Below are 20,001 nucleotides of genomic sequence, written 5' to 3' on the forward strand. Positions count from 1 at the left end.
TAGTGAAGAATGGTATTCAGAAACCAAGATCTGGGCTCTGTTCACTGATTGCTACTGGGGTATCAGTTCTTCCTGGCCCTTTCAGTGGATCAAACTAAGAAATGTGTGTATGTATGTATGTATACACATTTATATCCACATATATGTCCGTCTAGTCAAGGCTATGGTTTTTCCTGTGGTCATGTATGGATGTGAGAGTTGGACTGTGAAGAAGGCTGAGCGCCAGAGAATTGATGCTTTTGAACTGTGGTGTTGGAGAAGACTCTTGAGAGTCCCTTGGACTGCAAGGAGATCCAACCAGTCCATTCTGAAGGAGATCAACCCTGGGATTTCTTTGGAAGGAATGATGCTAAAGCTGAAACTCCAGTACTTTGGCCACCTCATGCGAAGAGTTGACTCATTGGAAAAGACTCTGATGCTGGGAGGGATTGGGGGCAGTAGGAGAAAGGGACGACCGAGGATGAGATGGCTGGATGGCATCACGGACTCGATGGACATGAGTCTGAGTGAACTCCAGGAGATGGTGATGAACAGGGAGGCCTGGCGTGCTGCGATTCATGGGGTCGCAAAGAGTCGGACACGACTGAGCGACTGAACTGAACTGAACTCAATATGTTTCTACAGATTGAAAACCATGAGCTCGCACCAATACCTCCCATTCCATTCCAATACCATAGGGTTCATTTCAGTTCCCACTCCCCTTGCATATTTGTATCTCTCTTCACTATCACTGAGAAACTTGTCTCCCATTGGCTTCTACACATCAATTTCTTTGCTCAATTGCCCTATGTAATCAATTTTCCAATTCCCAGAGGGCCAGTCAAAACACTTCCTCATGAAATCACCAACCCCGGCTGGCTGTCCTCTCCAAGCATCAACATCCTCCCTGTGGCGCAGCTGTTACCCTGCTACCTTCCACTTCAATTTACCTTTCACATGCTACCATCTTCCTCTGGGAGACTCTCCATTACCATTCCTTGAACTCATAAAAGCACTCAAACCTTGTGCTTTCATTTCAGTTTATTCAGTTCTGTTCCTCACTGACAATCACAACAGAATGAGTTATTTTGTTTTATTTTTGCCAGATTCCCGGGACTTAGTGCTGAAGTATATACATTTGGAATTGAGTATTCACAGTTCTGAGAGGACGTTTGCTTCCCACTCTGTGTTTAAAGTCAACAATCGGCAGCACCGTGTGGCCACTCACTGAGAACGGCCTGACTGCAGCTCTGTGCGGTTCTGGTTTACTAATTAACTTGTACCCTTCCACGATCTCTCTTGATCTTTTCTCTCACCAGGTCTTTTCTCCCATTGAAGACCCATCTATGGAAAAAAGGCTCTGCCTTTGATTTAAAGGCAAAGATCCTATTGATTTGCTTCAGTCATTCATTTACCCACTCATTCATTCACCAAACAGTAACATGTATTTGGTAGTATTTATTTGATAGTATTATGGGCTTCCCTACTCAAGCTGCTCTGATGTTTCTTGTTTTTCATTCTGCGCTGGCCTCTATTTGCTGCTTGGCTGATTTAGGCTACCAGGGTGTGTAAAGCAGCGAGAGTAAAGGAAGTGAGTCCTTGTGAGATGACCAGTCCCCTTGAGACCGGGAGGAACGACTCCATCAGGGCCACTTTCCCTTCCCCTTGGGTTGTCAGCTCCTCACAGCACACCGAGCACCAAGTCAGAATCCCAGAGAACCCATCAAAAGCAGGGAGTTCACCACCTGGGTTATTTCCTTTCTGCCTTCTGGGGATCTTCAGGAGGGGTGGCAGGGGAAGAAAAGGTGAGCACAAGCCCCCACCTACTCAGGACTGCTGAAACAGCTCTGGGCTTCAGCCCTCTCTCCCCATTTCCATTGCTTCCTCTCATAAATGCCTCTTCCTAGCCCAAAGAACTATGGAGGAGCAATCCTACCCTGCACATTCTGCGACCCGGGAGCAAGGTGGCGGCCAAGTTTATCTGCATTGTAGTCATGGGTTCTCACATGGCTGAGGGAAGGCCCAAGCAGGGCGTGGGCTGCAGCTGCAAGTCACCTTGAGTGACTGTGATGCTATCTAAGCCTAACGGTTTCCTTTGGTAGGCACTTCCGCCGTTCTGTTTGTGAACCAGAAACCTGTGCTGGGGCAGCCCCATTCTGAGCAGAAAGGAGGACTAGATGGAGGTTAGAAAATATGAGAAGAGACTCTGCTCCCATCACCAACTCAGCCCTGCACATTTGAAAAAAAGAGAAAAGGGAAAAAATTATATGCACAACTATGCATTGCAAGGTACCAAGAAACTTCCTTTCTTGCTGCCAACTCTGCTCTCAAACTCTCACTTCTGCAGCTGTGTGGCTGGAATGGAAAGAGACTGGGAGTAGAATCCCATTCACTGGGCCTTAGAATGCCTGGGAATAAAAGAAATATTGGGTCCCTATTTATTTGAGCTTGTACATGAGGGTAAGCATTATAAAAGTAGCTACTCAAAAAAAAAAAAAAGATGTAGATTTTTTTTCAGAGTGCCTACTAAACTATACAGGTGAGGCAAATGAGGATCAGACTGGGTAAGTGACTTGTCTCAGAAAACACAGCTAGAAATTAGCAGAGCAGGAATTCAACCTTCAATCTGCTTCTGAAATACAGGTTAGGCTAAGTTAAATGAACTAGAAAACACTCTGGCGTTAGGGCTATCAGTGTTTCAGAAAGGCAAGTCTTAGAAGATTCTACAGGGAAGAGGCCATGTTTCTAAGGCTGGTACCCAAAGCAACAATCTTAAGTGCTGAAAGTCTGCAGGGAGTGCTGGGATAAAGAGCGGAATTAGGGCAGTTCTTTGTAGTGTGAGCAAACTCTCAGCTGGATTCTTTTACCCATTTTTCCACATATCTCTCTTCACAGTGCTCATGATTACCTGGCCCGCTGTCTCTTTCCCAGGGTGAGTTGGGTGAGGGTTTGGGGTCGGGTGGGACACAACTACCCTGCAGAAAGACACAGAGGCATCCCTGTGGGCCAATCCTCTTCACACTCATTGGTCTCTGAAGGCTTCCGCCTTTTCTTCTCTGGGAGGGGTCCAGATCCGAAGGGGCACTTAGCACTGGTGACCAGTGTGTAAACTGGTAGCAGAGAGAGAAGCTGCTCCAGACTCCAGTTCCCCTGTCCCTTCCTTGCAGCTCTGTTTTCTTCAGCCTCTTTGCTGCTCAGGGGGTTGGGATGGCCCTGGGGGAGGATTGCTATGTTGAGCCTATGGGAATCGGATGTTCGGGATCTTGCCCTTTGCTCTATTTCTTAGAGTACACTTAGGAACAGCAAAAAGGCCCTTTAGCAACAAGCAGTTTGTGGGAGATGAAATTCCACAAATCCAAATACATCAATCCAATCGGGGAGAGAAAAAGACAGATTGCTACAGGGAGCTTGGAAAACTTTGCTTGGATTCCTTTTCTCCTCCTCTTCTACCTGATATACAGATGAGAGATGGATCGATTGATAAAGGTCTCCAGAAAATGTGAGACTGAGAGGTGGAGAGCAAGAGAGATGACAGAGGGGGAGGTACTTGAGTTTGCAACACCAAGCGTTGAAGGCACCGCCTGAACAGTCTCTGAGGGGAGGGGAGGAGGGGAGTGGGAGAACCATTTATCCGTCAGGGAGGGTCCTCATTCTCGGCCCAGGAACGCCGGGAAAAGCAGGTATGCGGCGAATGCAATTTCTTTTTAAATGAGGAGAGACAGGGGTAGAGATGTACATAAAAGAAGTAAATAGAAAAGAGGGGAGATAAAAAGAATGGAAGAACCACTGTAACCTTTAGGGCAAGCGAAAAGAAAGAAGAGATGTTAAAGGAGGGAGAGGCTGAGGACTGACACCGAGCAAAGACCCCGGGTCCTGGAGGAACTTCACGAGAAAGAGGGGCCACACGGACTGTCCCATCCCCATGTTTGGGCAGCTTAATGGAGTCGTGGCTCCCTCGCTTGAGTCCTGCCCCGGGAGGGGACAGTATCTGTTTAGATTTGTGTCTAAATTTAAACCCTGATCGCCGGCCTCCTTCGCCAGCTCCCCACCCTCCCCGCCTCCTCTCCCTCCCCTCCCCTCCTCTCCCCTCCCCTCCCCTCCCCTCCCCTCCTCCTTCCTAGTTCTCTAGCGCGGGGCTGGGGCGGCCAGCAGTCAGTCCTGCAGCCAGGGAGCCGGGGGCGCAGCCGGTCACTTGCGCTGTGCCCGCCAGAGCCAAACCGGTCCAGGCGGGAGCAGAGCGCTGAGAGAGCCCCGGACAGAGCGAACGCGCGCTGGCGGCGCTGAGTCGGCACCTGGAGGACATGGAGGTAAAGGATCCCCTGGCGCGCGAGCAGGGTCCGAGCAGGGAGCACGAGCGAGGCTCAGCGCTGCGGCACTCCGGAGGCTAGCCCCCGGCCTTTCCTAGGGAACCCCTACCCGGCAGGCAGGGTGTCGGCCGGGAGGACCTCAGGGAGAGGGGAGGGGCCTTTCTAGAGGTTCAGCTATTTTGCTTAGGGACTCAAATGCTTCAGGAAAAAAAAAAAAGTTAGGTGCTGTAAACTTTGTAAATGGACAAATGTGTGAGCAAAACCTCTTTAGAAATCAGAAGCCGCTGGATCTGAAGAGATGAATATTGAAAGAGAAACAGAGCTATTACCCCGAGGCACAGCTCTGTGGGCTTCCCTTTTCGATGAAAATTGAGCTTTTAAAAGTCCAGTCACCCTCTTGCTTCTCAAGTCCCACTTTTGTCTGTTACATCTTTCAGAACTTTCTGGAAACTCCCCTCATGGGTAAATGGCACTATTTCTGAACAACTTGAGACTTTCCAGTATGTCCCTGCATGCACTGGGGTGTGCTGGCTACATCTCTGTGGGGGGCTCCAGGGTGAGGCCCACCACTGCTCCTCCTGGGGTTTTCCTGGGACAGTTCCAACCAGTGGGATCCAGGAACCACCCTCCAGTGGAGGAGTGGCTGGTGTATTCCCCTCCTCCCTGCCTTTTCCATATTTTGAGGCTCCCATAGATTTTCCCCTTGAAATAGACCTGACATTTAGCCCTAAGCCTATTTTAGCTAGATTTAGGCTTGCTTTTAAACAGAAGAAAAGCAAAGGTGATTCCCGTTTTCGAAAGCTGAACAGCTGCTGCCAGTGCTGTCGTCAGCACTCTCCAGGTTCACAGTTCTGCTAATTCTTCCCCTTCGCTGCTCTACACCAGGACGCAGGTTGGCTCTTCTAAGCAATCCTCACTGCCTGCAAAGCGCTGGGACTTCTCTGTGTGGGCAATAGGTCTGTCCTGGGCAGTGGCAGTCAAGTGTCCAGCTCCATCAGTTCTCTTCAGGGATCACCTTCAGAGAGTCTTTATAAAGTGCAGGGGCCCATGGGATCCACCAGAGGCTAAGATGACCCTCTGGAAACATCTGTAAACTGGGGAAACTCCAGGCAGATTAGGGTTGGGAAAGGGTGAGAGGAAATCCAGCAGTGGGTGTTCACCAGTCTACTCAAAGATAGCCTAGAGCAACAAAATCCTTCCTGGCTGCAGCTTCCGAACCAAGAAGGGAGATGGCTCTGGGAATGCCCATACGGACAAGAAGGGAGATGGCTCTGGGAATGCCCATACGGACAAGAAGGTTCCCAAAGAAGTTGCTTTAAGAGTTGGTTTCCTCTTCTGACAGTACAGGGTGCCTCAGGCCTTGGCTAGAGGTGCAGTGTAATTTAGGACCTCTTTAATCTCTTGCAGAAATGGATGAGAGATAAGAGCAAAGCAAGTTTTAGGCTTAGAAGCAAATTGCTTACTGTTAGAGGACCAAATTTGTTCTAAGAAGACACAAGGGAATCCTTCCAAAGGTACTTTCTTCTTCAGTTGAGGAAGGAACAGTGTGTGGCAGAGACCCTGAAACTTGCCTGAGCAACTTCCTGTGTGGAAGTGAAAAGAGAGAGGGGGGCGGGGGGTGAAAAGAGAAGTGAGTGGTGAAAAGAGAAGATCCTCCAGTCTATAAACAGACGTGTAGTCATTGATGGGGGATTCTGCCAAGACAGGAGCACTGCTGGCCAGTCAGGAAGGGTGTCAGTTCACACTGAATCTGCACAGGGCATGGATTTGCTGGTTGGCAGTGACTGCTTTTGAAGTTCTCTTGTCAAAATGCCTGAAAAAGGCACTCCAACAGCTAACACTAAGGCACTCCAACAGCTAAGGAAGTAAAGAGGAAACTAAGAGGCTGGAGAAGTGACATTTCTTAGCCAGGAAGTAAATTTTTTCATGGTGGGACATGATATGCAGGAGTGAGATTTGGGAATTTCTGAAAAATCTCAGAGTAAAACTCTTTTGAGAGGTGAAACCCACGTTTGAGACATGCCACTGTATTTGATGAGAAATGGAGCTACATTACTTCCCAGTACTAGTAATTTATACCAGGCCAGTAAGAGTTACTCAACAATTCATTTTCTAGAACCCATTTAACTTTTGGAAGTCTTTGGGGAATCTTTTTTTTTAAGTTACTTTACTGTTATCAACAATATCAATCATTACTTCAGCCCTCTTTAAGCCCTCTGGAGTAAGCAAGAAAAGATGCCTTTTAAAAGCTCACAATCCAGTAGGGAAAATAAGACTAATCTTGTCATGTGCATAATTTTCAAATGCGAAAGTGCCTTAGGCTATGGCATTTGCAGACCCTAAATTCTATAGTATTTCAGTATTTCTTACGTTTCTGTGTAAGACTCAGAAGTCTTAAAAGAAAGGTGGGTGGTGAGGAGGAGAAGCCGTAAGAAATGGGTGCACGGAGAACATGCCAGCTTTGTGCAGGAAAGTAAGCCAGTTGGCTGGAAAGGAAGATGAAGAAGCAGAGAGAGAAAAAAAATGAAAATAATAAGATAAAAACCACAGGGCCTCCGAGTATAGTGGAGGCTGCCCAAGTGGGTGAGTGGGAGCTGGAATTCAAGCCATCTGGAAGGCAGGGTTACTTTGCTTTGTAAAAAGTCTCCTTGCCTAGCTGTACCCCAAAGGGATGCCTTTTTCTGATTCAGAGGCTAGCTGCAGCCCTCAAAGCCAGATAGTGGATGGCCCTGGATTCTGCTCCTTGGACAATAAGAAACTCTGAGTGGTGTTGAGTAAGGTGGCATCCACCTTGTAGCAGGGATGATATGGCAGAAATGCCAGTGTATAGAGTGAATAAGGAAACCAGACTCAAAGCTACTTTGAGAGTCCAGGCATATTCTGATTTAGAGAGAGCAAGAATGAAAAAAATGGAAGAATAAAGACCATGTGTTCTATAAGGAACCGGAAATGACTTCTGTGTTTGAGCCCGCCGGGGTGCGCAGGTGAGTAGGGTTCTCTGAGATGCCGAGGCAGTGGCAGTGCTGCTTCCACACTTCTGTAATGAGCCTTTTGTAGGCAGCGACGCTCTTACTGGTCTTTAGGTCGCCAGAAGTTTGCACAGTGCCTAGATCATCATGTAATTTCTTGAGACGAGCTTGCTTGATAAATGAATTAACAGAAACAGAGAACTCTTCCCCTCTCAGTCTGCGGCTCAAACATCTCCACCTCGGGAAGCCTGTACAGATGCCCTCAGACTCTACAGCACACTCAGGGCGCTTTTTTCAAACTGAATTAGAGTACTAGACAGACCTGTAACTGTCTGCTTACCTGGTTCTCTCTCTGGAAAATTCCTCAAGGACAGGGGCCATATATATCTAGTGCCTGATGGCACTCAGATGCTTGTTGAATGAGTAACTAAATGGTTGAAGATGGGAGAAAATCAGTTTAAAACAACAACAACAACAACAAGGTTTAGATATGTTGGTTTAGGTTGTCTAACCAGGAATGTCCAGCCTACCACGACAAGTACAGGCCTCTTGTGATGAAAATATGATTCTTCTCTAGAAGAGAGGATAGGTGAGGTTACTCTGGATAGGAACTCAGAATGGAGAAGTGTATAATAAAGAAAGAGCTGGAGACTTCGTACATCAAAATCAAACCAGTACTCTTCAGTTCAGTTCAGTAGCTCAGTTGTGTCCGACTCTTTGCAGCCCTGTGAACTGCAGCATACCAGGCCTCCCTGTCCATCACCAACTCCCGGAGTCCACCCAAGCCCATGTCCATTGAGTCGGTGATGCCATCCAACCATCTCATCTTCTCTCGTCCCATTCTCCTCCTGCCCTCAATCCCTCCCAGCATCAGGGTCTTTTCAAATGAGTCAGCTCTTTGCATCAGGTGGCCAAAGTATTGGAGCTTCAGCTTCAGCATCAGTCCTTCCAAAGAACACCCAGGACTGGTCTCCTTTAGTATGGACTGGTTGGGTCTCCTTGCAGGCCAAGGGACTCTCAAGAGTCTTCTCCAACACCAGCACTCTTAGTTGCTTGAATATAAGTTGCAGGTACTACCGGATAACCTGAGAGTGTTTTAAAAGGTTTAATTTTACCACTGAATATGTAGTGAATTTCTGATTTAGATGGAGACAGTTAATGAGCCCTTTTTTCTGAGGTAACGCCACAGTCCTTTCCAGATAGTGTCATTCATCCATTTATTCAGTATCTGTTGAACATTTATTATGTACTGGATCTTGTGTGATGAATGTTAGTTAAATACTCTCAGACTATCTTGTCATCCTCACGGGTTATCAGTATTACTAATGACAGGTAAGTGTGTATGTGTATACACTGGTACATATAATATATTCATTTTGTAACCTACTTTTTCCAATGATATCTTTTTACTTCATTAATATTGGGGCGGGGCGGGGGGATGTTGTGCCAGGAATCTTGGAGTCCTAGCCACTGGACCACCAGAGAATTCCCATACTTCATTAAATATTTTCTACCGCAGTGTCACCAACAGCCTTCGCTGGTTTTGGACCCGCCCTCTCACTGAGCCATATGTTGGCTGCTGACTGATGGGCCATAATAAGGGATTGCTTGGCCTCTGGAAGCTGGACTTTGGCTCAGTGGACTTGCAGGCTTGCCCAAGTACCCCCCACATTCCTGTCTGGCTCCCACTCTGTGGGACCCTCAAAGTACCACTGGCTTCCACTTAATAGACACTTCCATTCCCAGGACCACAGTGACAGGGAGGGTTCCAGCAGGCAGACTGGAAGGGCCCAGGCCCCCTCACAGGAGGGGGTGAGCACACATTCCCGAGCAGAATCAGGTTTCAGAGCTCAGTCCACAGCGTGGCTGCTGACAGCCAGGGCAGCCAGAAGCTGGCGAGTGCGCTTCCGTGGGAAATCTGAACACTGGAAGCTCAGCAGCCTGGTAATCTTATCAAGGCCTCAAGAGAACGTTTTGGTTCCAGAGAAATCTGAGGGCAAGTCTGCCATCCTAAAGTAATAGTTTAGGTTTGCAGAATCAGCTTGACCACCTCGACTTGATTCATTAGAATCTAAACATCTCAGAGCTCTGGGCGGAATGAAACGATCTCCACCTGCCATATAGTGAAGGAGAAAACAAGACACAGAGGTTGAGGCTGCCTAGGGAATTAGGCACCACTGAACCTTTGGAAAGCTTGCAGTTTTTCTCTCACTTAGTTTTTCTCTCAGCCTAAACCTTAAGAGGTAGAATGGTTTGTTTCATCACAAAATAAATATCCACCTCATTTTGGCCTTTAGAGTCAGGTAGATGTTTTTAATCACTCTGTGCAGAAGATATAATGAAACTGCTAACACAGTACTAAGATTTGGTCACCAGCATCAGTATTATTGCTCTAGGGACGCAGAGGAGTTCATCTACCCAGTAGATCTACCTGAGTCAAACACTCCCTTATACCTTGGTCATTTGCAGATTGAGCTCTCCATCTTTTTCCTTTTGGGTTTCCTGAATATCTATCTCCTGGGAATTGTGGGAAATGACTGCTGAGCTTATGAGATTCGTCTTGCATGAGTCAAATCTTATCTTGAGGGAATGGGCCTCTGCAGTTGGGGCCCAGGACCTCCCTAGGAGAGGTGAGATGGGCTTTCAGGGTCTTTACATCTATAATGAGCCTCCTGAGATGCCATCAGAGCGCATACTCAATGGGGAGTGTTGGGGCCCCCAGGCTGGAAGCACTAAGTTCTAGACATTGGAGCTGGATATTCTCTTAAGCCAAGATGTCCCTAGCCCTTCATTTTGAACGTGCTTGCACTGTATCAGAGCCGCCTTCCTGGCCTTGGGATAGCAATCACAACTCTTTCCTAAGCTAGATCTTCAATAATCGATAATAATTCATACAACACACTATAGCATACAACACACTATAGTTCTTTAATTAGGTCCAACAGACATATACTGAGGCCCCACTGCTGCCAGGCAGTGGAGACAGGAAAATGAATGTCTCACCCTGCTGGTCTTTGAACAGCTCTGGTCCAAGAGCAGGGCCAGCACCTATAGGCATGTGCAGAACAGGGGTTTGAATTCACGTGGACAGAGGAGAGGCATCGTACCCAGCCTGGGATTCAGACGGGCTTCCTGCGAGAGATGGTTTCTACGTGGAGTCTGGAGGGATGGGTAGGAGTTGACCAAGTGCAGAAAATGGGGAGGTGCCTTCTAGTTAGAGGGAATGACAAGCAAAGCACTGACGCTAGAAACAACATCGTGTGAGGTACAAGCAGTCCGTTTCTGGAGAATCAATCAAGATAAAGGTATTTGAAGTTGGGGAGCTAGAGGGGGGATATAGAGAAATAAAAGTTACAGTTCCTGCCATAAAAGGACCTCTGTTCTATTTGGGGAAACAAAATATACACATATGACACAACGTAAAAAAAAGTACAAGATTGAAGATAAGTTCTCAGGTGTGTGAGAATTCAAAGTCAGCGTCTCTAATGGGAGCTAGAGAAAACTTGCTTCCTCTACTGGGGACTTCCCCTACAAGTGAGGCTCTTCCCAGGCTCCCTGGCAGCCCCGGGGTTGCACAGCTAACAGGGGATTTCAGCCCAACAATTAGCATACTCAGCCCAGGGCCTGCACCTAAAAGCTCTGAGGCAGAAATCCAATTTGAAATAGACCCCAGGCCACAAGGGAATGCCTGTGGTCAAGCTCAACCAAAGCCGCCCCCACAGCCCTCTTGCCTTGTCTGACAGAAAGAGGACTTTGGGAATTAACCACATTCACACACACAAAATCTCCTCGTTCAGTTCACAGCTCCACCTACAGCCCCACTCCTACATTCCTCTCACTGTGTTCACACGTCCTGTGCCTGCTCCAAAAAGCCAACATTTCTCCTCTTTGTCCAACGGCAGCACAGGCACAAGCCTAGGTGGGCCCAGGAGCAGCAGCCAGCCACGTGCCTCAGCTCAGGCTGGGTCCAGCAAAACAGTGCAACAGAAGCAAGACGCCAAGACTTGTGACTGCTATTACACAACCCAAGCATCCACACCAGAGGTCACAGAGAATTTACATCTCATGACGTGCCATAGAGGGCTTCTGGCTTCCTTGGGGCCTCACCCCTAGACCCTCACCTGTGATAATTTCTTCCAAGCACATGAGTCAAATGGACAGTTCTCCTACCTTGATGGGGCCACCCCACCTCCACCTCCATGTCTGAAATACATTCCCAAGCTTCAGATTCGTGGCTTGTCTTACTTTCGAGATATGTTTTGATGGATAGTGCAAAATGCATTTCTCAGCATCCATACTGATAATTCAGTCCTAAACATTCATTGGAAGGACTGATGCTGAAGCTGAAACTCCAATACTTTGGCCTCCTGATGCAAAGAGCTGACTCATTTGAAAAGACCCTAATGCTGGGAAAGATTGAGGGCAGGAGGAGAAGGGGACGACAGAGGATGGATGACATGGTTAGATGGCATCACTGACTCAATGGACATGAGTTTGAGCAAGCTCCAGGAGTTGGTGATACACAGGGAAGCCTGATGTGCTTGGGGTCACAAAGAGTCGGATACGACTGAGTGACTGAACTGAACTGATACTGATGTCAGTGTAGGAGAAACCTGAAGCTTGCCATCCTGGTAATCCACTTGTTGAACACCTTCTATATACAGATGTTTTACATAAGTTTATCTTTTTAATCTTCATAAAATCCTATTCCATCGGTTTTCTAGATGAGGATGCTGGGGATTCAATATGATTAAATTGTATGCCCAAGGTTTGGAAGGTGATTACCAGAAGTGCCAACATTTGAACTCACCCCGCTCGGTGGGATCCTGTGGCCCGTTCTCTTCCTCCTATAGTAGAGAGGCTCTGGCTGCCCACACAGTGCCCACAGCATGTGTGGCAGGGAGACCACATACCCCTTGACCTGTCCAGTTCTCCTCCAGCTCAAGGCCACTAGGGAGGCCAGCGGCTCAAGGCTTGGGGCCTCTAAGGTCTGATACACATTTACTCCGAGTCCTCATTTACACGTCTGATAGGCTTCTGAAAGGCTCCATTTGTGTTTCTGAATGAAACTAGTGCCAGCATCTATGGCACAAAGGAAGTTTAAATAAAAATTCATTTTTATGGCTTAGAGTTTTGGGAGCAAGAAGGAATATTAGCTGTTTCTTTCATTCCCTTCATTCTAAAAATGAGGAGGGATTCCCTGGTGGTCCAGTGATTAGGACTCCTTGCTTTCACTGCTGAGGGGCTAGGTTCAATTGCTGGTTCTGGTTGGGGAGCTAAGATCCCATGAAATGTTTGGCAAGACCAAAAAATGAGGAAACTGACATACGTGCTATACTGATGGTCACACTTAAAGTCAGTGAGTGGCAAAGTCAGAACTAGATAAGATCTTCTAGGTCCCAGCACAGGAACCTCCCTTCTACAGGGCATGTGTGATCCACGTGTCTAAATAAGTTCATAATTACTTTATTGCCTCCGCATGTCTGTGTATAGTCTTCTTGAGGCTTTCCAAGTCCATATCAGTGGTGCTTGGTTTCTAGGTTTTATCTGGCAAGCACTGTTATAGGGGGATGGTAGGGGTCAGGGGAGATGGACAGAGAGAGGGACAGCTATTATTATCAGTATCTTAAGCAACAAGTGCCAAGAGATCTTAAACTAAGTCTGCAAGGACGCCACCCCACTAGGGAGAGTACTCCAGTGGTCCTCCGACCCTTCTTTCTATGATGCCCTCAGAGGGTCTTTCTGGAGGAGTCTTTGGCCCCTGCTGCCTAGTCATTCCTGAATCTCTTCACAAAAGCCTAAATTGAAGTACTTGGGAGGACAAGAACAAGGATGATTCCAAGCCCATGTGGAATGAATGGAAGACTCAGAGGGATGCTAGTACTCTGGGCTACTATCTAAAGCCAGTGGAGTTGGCAGATGCCTGAGTTTGCTAGACTGCCATAATACCTGACTACAAATGCGGTCTCAGAAATCTATTCTCTCATGGTTCTGGAGGCCAGGTGTCTGAAATCAAGGTGTCACAGGAGACCTTAGGGGAGAATCCATCCCACATCTACTAGAACTTCTGGTGGTGGCCAGCTTTCTTGGCTGTGATTGCTGTAATCTCTGCCTCACGTTCCCTTTACCTTCTACCCTGTGAGTCTCTTCGTAAGGACGTGTCGTTGGGTTTAGGACCCACACTGATAAACCAGGATGATTTCCTCATCTCAGAATCCTTAACTACATCTGCAAAGACCCTTTTACTAAATAAGGTAACATTTACAGGTTCCAGAGATGGGGAAGTGATCATATTTGAAGGGGGGGGGGGCACAATTTAGCTCATGACAGCAGTCAGCCCGCTCTTCATTATAAGGGCGGGAGACTTCAGGCTTGGCGGGTCAATCCTTGCTTATTGCTCGGCTCTCTTGTGACACCCTGCTGTCCTGAGGGTGAATAGCGGTGGTGGAGTCCCTCAGTCATGTCCGACTCTTATGACCCCATGGACTGTAGCCCACCAGTCTCTGTCCAGGGCATTTCCCAGGCAAGCATACTGGAGTGGGTTGCCATGAACAGCCAATTCATTGATTCTTGTCGTGAGACTAATTTCTTACCTCTAGGGTAGCCCACACACATGTATATACTGTACTGGCATGAGGGACAGCCACAGCCCTCTCTGCTCAGAGCCACAGTCGGGAGAGGAGGGAGGAGGTCTGCAGGGCCGGGGCTCCTCTCCACGGGGCTGTGAGGGTCTGCAGTTTTGGGCTCCTCTCCACGGGGCCATGAGGGTCTGCAGGGCCGGGGCTCCTCTCCACGGGGCCGTGAGGGTCTGCAGGGCCGGGGCTCCTCTCCATGGGGCCGTGAGGGTCTGCAGTGCTGGTCTCCTCTCCACGGGGCCGTGAGGGCCATCTCTCTCTGCTCTGGTCCCTTTCCCATGGGATAACTATGGTGTCAGCAGGTTGAGAAGAGCTACTTAAGATTATCTGGGATCATCTCTACCTTCAGAGAGGATTGTGTCTAGCAAGATTATAGAATTACATTTTATATGATCTCATTTGATATTTGGTTATCAAATACCTTATTCATGCATTCGCCCATTGATTCATCTAAGCTTCTCTGGTGGCTCAGTCGTAAAAAAATCTGCCTGCCAGTTTTGGAAACACAAAGAATAGATTTGTGGACACTGGAGGTGGGCAGGGGCGCGGGGAGGAGAGGATGGAATGAATGGAGAGAATAATATAGAAACATGTACATTACCTTATGTAAAATAGATAGCCAGTTTGCTGTATGACTCAAACTGGGGCTCTGTGACAACCTAGAAAGATGGGACGGGGTGGTAGGTGGGAGGGAGGGGACATATGTAGACCTATGGCTGATTCATCTTAATGTATGGCAGAAACCAACACAATATTGTAAAGCAATTATCCATCAATTAAAAATAAATAGAATTTTTAAAAAAGACCCAGCATAGCCAAAAATAAATAAATAAAATTAAAAAGAAAATGAGCTAAAATTAATTAATTAAAGTGTTAAAAAAAAAAAAAAAAGAATCCACCTGCCCATGAAGGAGATGCAAGTTTGGTCGCTGGGTCAGGAAGATCCTCTGGAGAAGCAAATGGCAACCCACTCCAGTATTCTTGCCTGGGAAATCCCATGAATGGAGGAGCCTGGAGGGCTACAGTCCATGGAGTTACAAAAGAGTTGGACACGACTTAGCAACTAAACAACACGACTGAGCAGTTACCAGATGAGAGTTTATACGACACAGTACCTGCTCTCAAGATCTGCACAGTCTGGGGTGAAAGAAAAGCAACGATTACAGAACAGTGTGACTGGCCCTGTAAAGGCGGCCTGATTGGACTAGTGAGGACAGGTGACTATAGCAGTCCAGGCAGCTAGCGTCGCTGAAAGACAATTCCATAGTCTTAGTGGCTGAAAAGAGTGAACGCTGTTTCTCACTCTGTGAAGCGATGCCTGGGGGCTCTGCTTAATGTTATTGTTGTCCTCCGGGAACCCTGGTTGACAGAGCAGCTACCAAAGCACATTGTCAGTTGTCACAGCAGATGGAGGAAGGGTTCTGGAGGACTTGTCCTGGCCATGACTCTGGCCTGAAAGGACTGGAACGAACCACAGTCAACTCAAGCCCAGGGAGGAGGAAGTGCAGTCCTCCCATATGCCTCAAGTGACGAGAGAGCTTGACACGTTTCATGACCATCATTCAGGTCCTGGTGAAATCTTAGAAGACTTCACGGAGCAGATGGCCTTTGAGCTAGTCTGGAAGTTAGACTGTTGTGTCTTTCAGGTTGACAAAGATGTGAAGGCTGAGGAAGAAAGCATTAATCTGTGCTCACTCAGGGCTCACTCGAGACTTATACTACTCTTATGGTGAGAGATGTTCTTCCTGATTAAAACAAAAGCTGCTTTGCAAGCATAAAAAATGTTTTTAGTGATTTTAGTTGTTCTTCATGCTCTGAGGTATGATTAAGAGGGGCGGGTAGATTTCAAAGAGAATTCAGGGGGTGAATATATGCCCAGTTTGTATGGGTAAACATATTTCTTTATAGTCCAACTCTCACATCCATACATGACCACTGAAAAACCATAGCTTTGACTAGACTGACCTTTGTTGGCAAAGTAATGTCTTTGCTTTTTAATATACTGTCTAGGTTGGTCATAACTTTTCTTCCAAGGAGAAAGTGTCTTTTAATTTCATGGCTGCAGTCACCATCTACAGTGATTGTGGAACCCCCCAAAATAAAGTCTGACACTGTTTCTGCTGTTTCCCCATCTGTTTGCCATGAAGTGATGGGACTGGATGCCGTGATCTTAGGTTTCTAAATGTTAAGTTTCAAGCCAACTTTTTCACTCTCCTCTTTCACTTTCATCAAAAGGCTCTTTAGTTCCTCTTCACTTTCTGCCATAAGAGTGGTGAATTCTGCATATCTGAGGTTATTGATATTTCTCCCAGCAATCTTGATTTCCCGGTTGTGCTTCATCCAGTCCAGCATTTCTCATGATGTACTCTGCATGGAAGTTAAATAAGCACGGTGACAATATACAGCCTTGACGTACTCCTTTTCCTATTTGGAACCAGTCTGTTGTTCCATGCCCAGTTCTAACTGTTGCTTCCTGACCTGCATACAGATTTCTCAAGAGGCAGGTTAGGTGGTCTGGTATTCCCATCTCTTTAATTTTCCATAGTTTGTTGTGATCCACGCAGTCAAAGGCTTTCACATAGTCAACAAAGCAGAAATAGATGTTTTTTCTGGAACTCTCTTTTACGATGACCCAACAAATATTGGCAATTTGATCTCTGGTTCCTCTTCCTTTTCTAAATCCAGCTTGAACATCTGGAAGTTCATGGTTCATGAACTGTTGAAGCCCGGCTTGGAGAATTTTGAGAATTCCTTCACTAGCTTGATAAGTATAATTGTGCGGTAGTTTGAGAATTCTTTGGCATTGCCTTTCTTTGGGATTGGAATGAAAATGGACCTTTTCCAGTCCTGTGGCCACTGCTGAGTTTTCCAAATTTGCTGGCATATTGAGTGCAGCACTTTCACAGCATCATCTTTCAGGATTTGAAACAGCTCCACTGAAATGCCATCACCTCCACTAGCTTTGTTCATGGTGATGCTTTCCAAGGCCCACTTGACTTAGCATTCCAGGATGTCTGGCTCTAGGTGAGTAATCACACCATTGTGGTTATCTGGGTCATGAAGATCTTTTTTTATAGTTCTTCTGTGTATTCTTGCCACCTGTTCTTAATATCTTCTGCTTCTGTTAGGTCCATACCATTTCTGTCCTTTATCGAGCCCATCTTTGCATGAAATGTTCCCTTGGTATCTCTAATTTTCTTGAAGAGATCTTTAGTCTTTCTTATTCTATTGTTTTCCTCTATTTCTTTGCACTGATCACTGAGGAAGGCTTTCTTTTCTCTCGTTGCTATTCTTTGGATCTCTGCATTCAAATGGGTATAACTTTCCTTTTCTCCTTTGCTTTTTGCTTCTCTTCTTTTCTCAGCTATTTGTAGGGCCTCCTCAGGCAGCCATTTTGCCCTTTTGCATTTCTTTTTTCTTGGGGATGGTCTTGATCCCTGTCTCCTGTCCAATGTCATGAACCTCCATCCATAGTTCATCAGGCACTCTGTCTATCAAATCTAATCCCTTGAACCTGTTTTTCACTTCCACTGTATAATCGTAATGGATTTGATTTAGGTCATACCTGAATGGGCTAGTGGTTTTCCCTACTTTCTTCAATTTAAGTCTGAATTTGAAGCTGAAACTCCCAACACTTTGGCCACCTGATGCAAAGAACTGACTCATTTGAAAAGACCTCGATGCTGGGAAAGATTGAGGACAGGAGGAGAAGGGGACGGCAGAGGATGAGATGGTTGGATGGCATCACCGACTCAATGGACATCAGTTTGAGTAATCTCCAGGAGTTGGTGATGGACAGGGAGGGCTGGCATGCTGCAGTCCATGGGATCGCAAAGAGTCAGACACGACTGAGCAGCTGAACTGAACTGATACCTGAATGGTCTAGTGGTTTTCCCTACTTCCTTCAATTTAAGTCTGAATTTGGCAATAAGGAGTTCATGATCTGAGCTACAGTCAGCTCCTGGTCTTGTTTTTGCCGACTGTATAGAGCTTCTCCATCTTTGGCTGCAAAGAACATAGTCAGTCTGATTTCGGTATTGACCAGCTGGTGATATCCATGTGTAGAGTCTTCTCTTGTTGAAAGAGGGCATTTGCTATGACAAATGTGTTCTCCTGGCAAAACTCTAATAGCCTTTGTTCTGCTTCATTCTGTACTCCAAGGTCAAATTTGCCTGTTATTCCAGGTGTTCCTTGACTTCCTACTTTCGCATTCCAGTCCCCTATAATGAAAGGACATCTTTTTTGGGTGTTAGTTCTAGAAGGTCTTGTAAGTCTTCATAGAACTGTTCAACTTCAGCTTCTTCAGCGTTCCTGGTTGGGGCATAGACTTGGATAACTGTGATATTGAATGGTTTGCCTTGGAAATGAACAGAGATCATTCTGTCGCTTTTGAGATTGCATCCAAGTACTGTATTTCGGACTCTTTTGTTGACCATGATGGCTACTCCATTTCTTCTGAGGGATTCTTGCTCACAGGAGTAGATATAATGGTCATCTGAGTTAAATTCACCCATTCCAGTCCGTGTTAGTTTAGATTGGATTGTTATAAGGCCTAAGTGAAGTAATGCCATCATACCTCAGAATACACAGGGAATTGGTTCCAGGAACCACCCCGCCCACTCAGATTCTGTGGATGCTCAAGTCCGTGTATAAAATGGCGTAGTTGTTATTATTCAGCCATGTCAGTTGTGTCTGACTCTGTAACTATACACATCCTCCTGTATACTTTAAATCATCTCTAGATTACTTATAATAGTTAATACGATGTAAAAGCTGTGTAAATAGTTGCTGACACTTGGCAAGTTCAAATTTTGCTCTTTGGAACTTTCTGAAGTTTTTTTCTGAATATTTTTGATCCACAGTCGGTTTAATCTAACGATGCAGAACGGTGGAATTGAAGGGCCAACTGTACTTGAGAAAAGCGTTTCGAACAGTGCCTGGCACATGTTTTATGGGCAATGATTGTCATTTTAATAAACAGCCATTCTAAAAGAGATTGGCCTCTTTTGGTTTTGACTGCCACCCTGAATGGACAAGAGAACCCCCGAAGTTCTCCAGCCTGAGTGTGGAGGTAGAGGGGTGTAGTGCACACCGCACGTCACCTCTCCTAGTGGTGCACTCCAGACTCCTGTATGCAGTTGGTGTTTGGAAACAGAGCTTTAACAGTACCCACGTTAGTCCAGACTAGAACCAAGGTGACAGCCCTATGGGAGCCTTAGGCATGGAATAGCAAATCCAAGCTGCAGGCTCACAGGCAGCCAAGGCCTGCCAGCAGAAAGTATCATTAGCTCAATAAATGCATTTCAAAGAAAGGGAGACAGCAAGTGTATTCTATGGTTCACTGTGGTATAGCAGGTGAAATGAGGAGGTAGGAAAAAAGAAGATAGTCCAAGTGATGTATGATTTCCCTTCCTCTTCCTCCTTCTTTCACTAGTCACCTCTTCCCTGACCTGTCCTCACCTTTCACACCTGCATGAGAGGTCCTGCTAGGGGGCTGAACAGGGTGGGATGCCATGATTGCAAAGACACCTGCAGGGATTGGAGAGTTAGATGGTAACCATGCAGAGCCCTTCTCAGCTAACGTCAGTCTCAGCTGACATGTATCCTGAGCTTTCTGCTGGGGCTGAAGGAATTGAGTGCCTTCATATACCAACAAGGGCTTCCCTGGTGGCTTAGCAGTTCAGAATTCACCTGCCAGTGTGTGGGAGTCACAGTTTTGATTGCTGGTTTGGGAAGATCCCCTGGAGAAGGAAATGGCAACCCATTCCAGTACTCTTGCCTGGGAAATCCCATGGACAGAGGAGCGTGGCAGGCCACAGTCCATGGGGTAGCAAAAAATCAGACAAGACTTAGCAACTAAGCAACATATACCAACAAGGGTATTCTGATTTCTCAAACAGTCAAGATTGCTCAACCTTCTCTGAATTCATCCTGCCAAAATAATTACTTGTATTACAAAGGGTGTTTTTTTTTTTTTCTTTTTGTAACCTGGACTCAGAGCAGGTTGAATTACCTTACCTGTAGTGGACCTTCAGTACGCTTTGCATCCCAGGTCTTTCCCAAGGGGCATCTCCAGGGTCAGGCCCCTGGGCTCTGTCATTGGCCCTGGCT

At 46.6% G+C, this 20,001-nt stretch overlaps 1 protein-coding gene across 5 annotated transcripts in view; it reads left to right on the forward strand.

Annotated features, from left to right (window-relative positions):
* The first annotated feature begins 2,126 nt into the window (after positions 1 to 2,126).
* Positions 2,127 to 20,001, forward strand: part of RCSD1 (RCSD domain containing 1) — a 71,495-nt gene continuing 53,620 nt past the window's right edge. For 4 of the 5 annotated variants that reach the window (XM_042257399.1, XM_004002733.5, XM_060403563.1 and 1 more), the window contains exon 1: positions 4,127 to 4,286. Coding sequence is in view for 4 of the 5 variants with exons in the window: in XM_004002733.5 (XP_004002782.4) it covers positions 4,281 to 4,286 (6 nt within the window). In the remaining variant the exon portion in view is untranslated. Of the gene's footprint in view, positions 2,269 to 4,126; positions 4,287 to 20,001 lie in introns of those variants that run through there. The other variant, XM_060403562.1, reaches the window with a different exon arrangement.

Source organism: Ovis aries, chromosome 1 (assembly GCF_016772045.2).
Source record: "Ovis aries strain OAR_USU_Benz2616 breed Rambouillet chromosome 1, ARS-UI_Ramb_v3.0, whole genome shotgun sequence".
In the NCBI taxonomy this organism is placed as follows: Eukaryota; Metazoa; Chordata; class Mammalia; order Artiodactyla; family Bovidae; genus Ovis; species Ovis aries.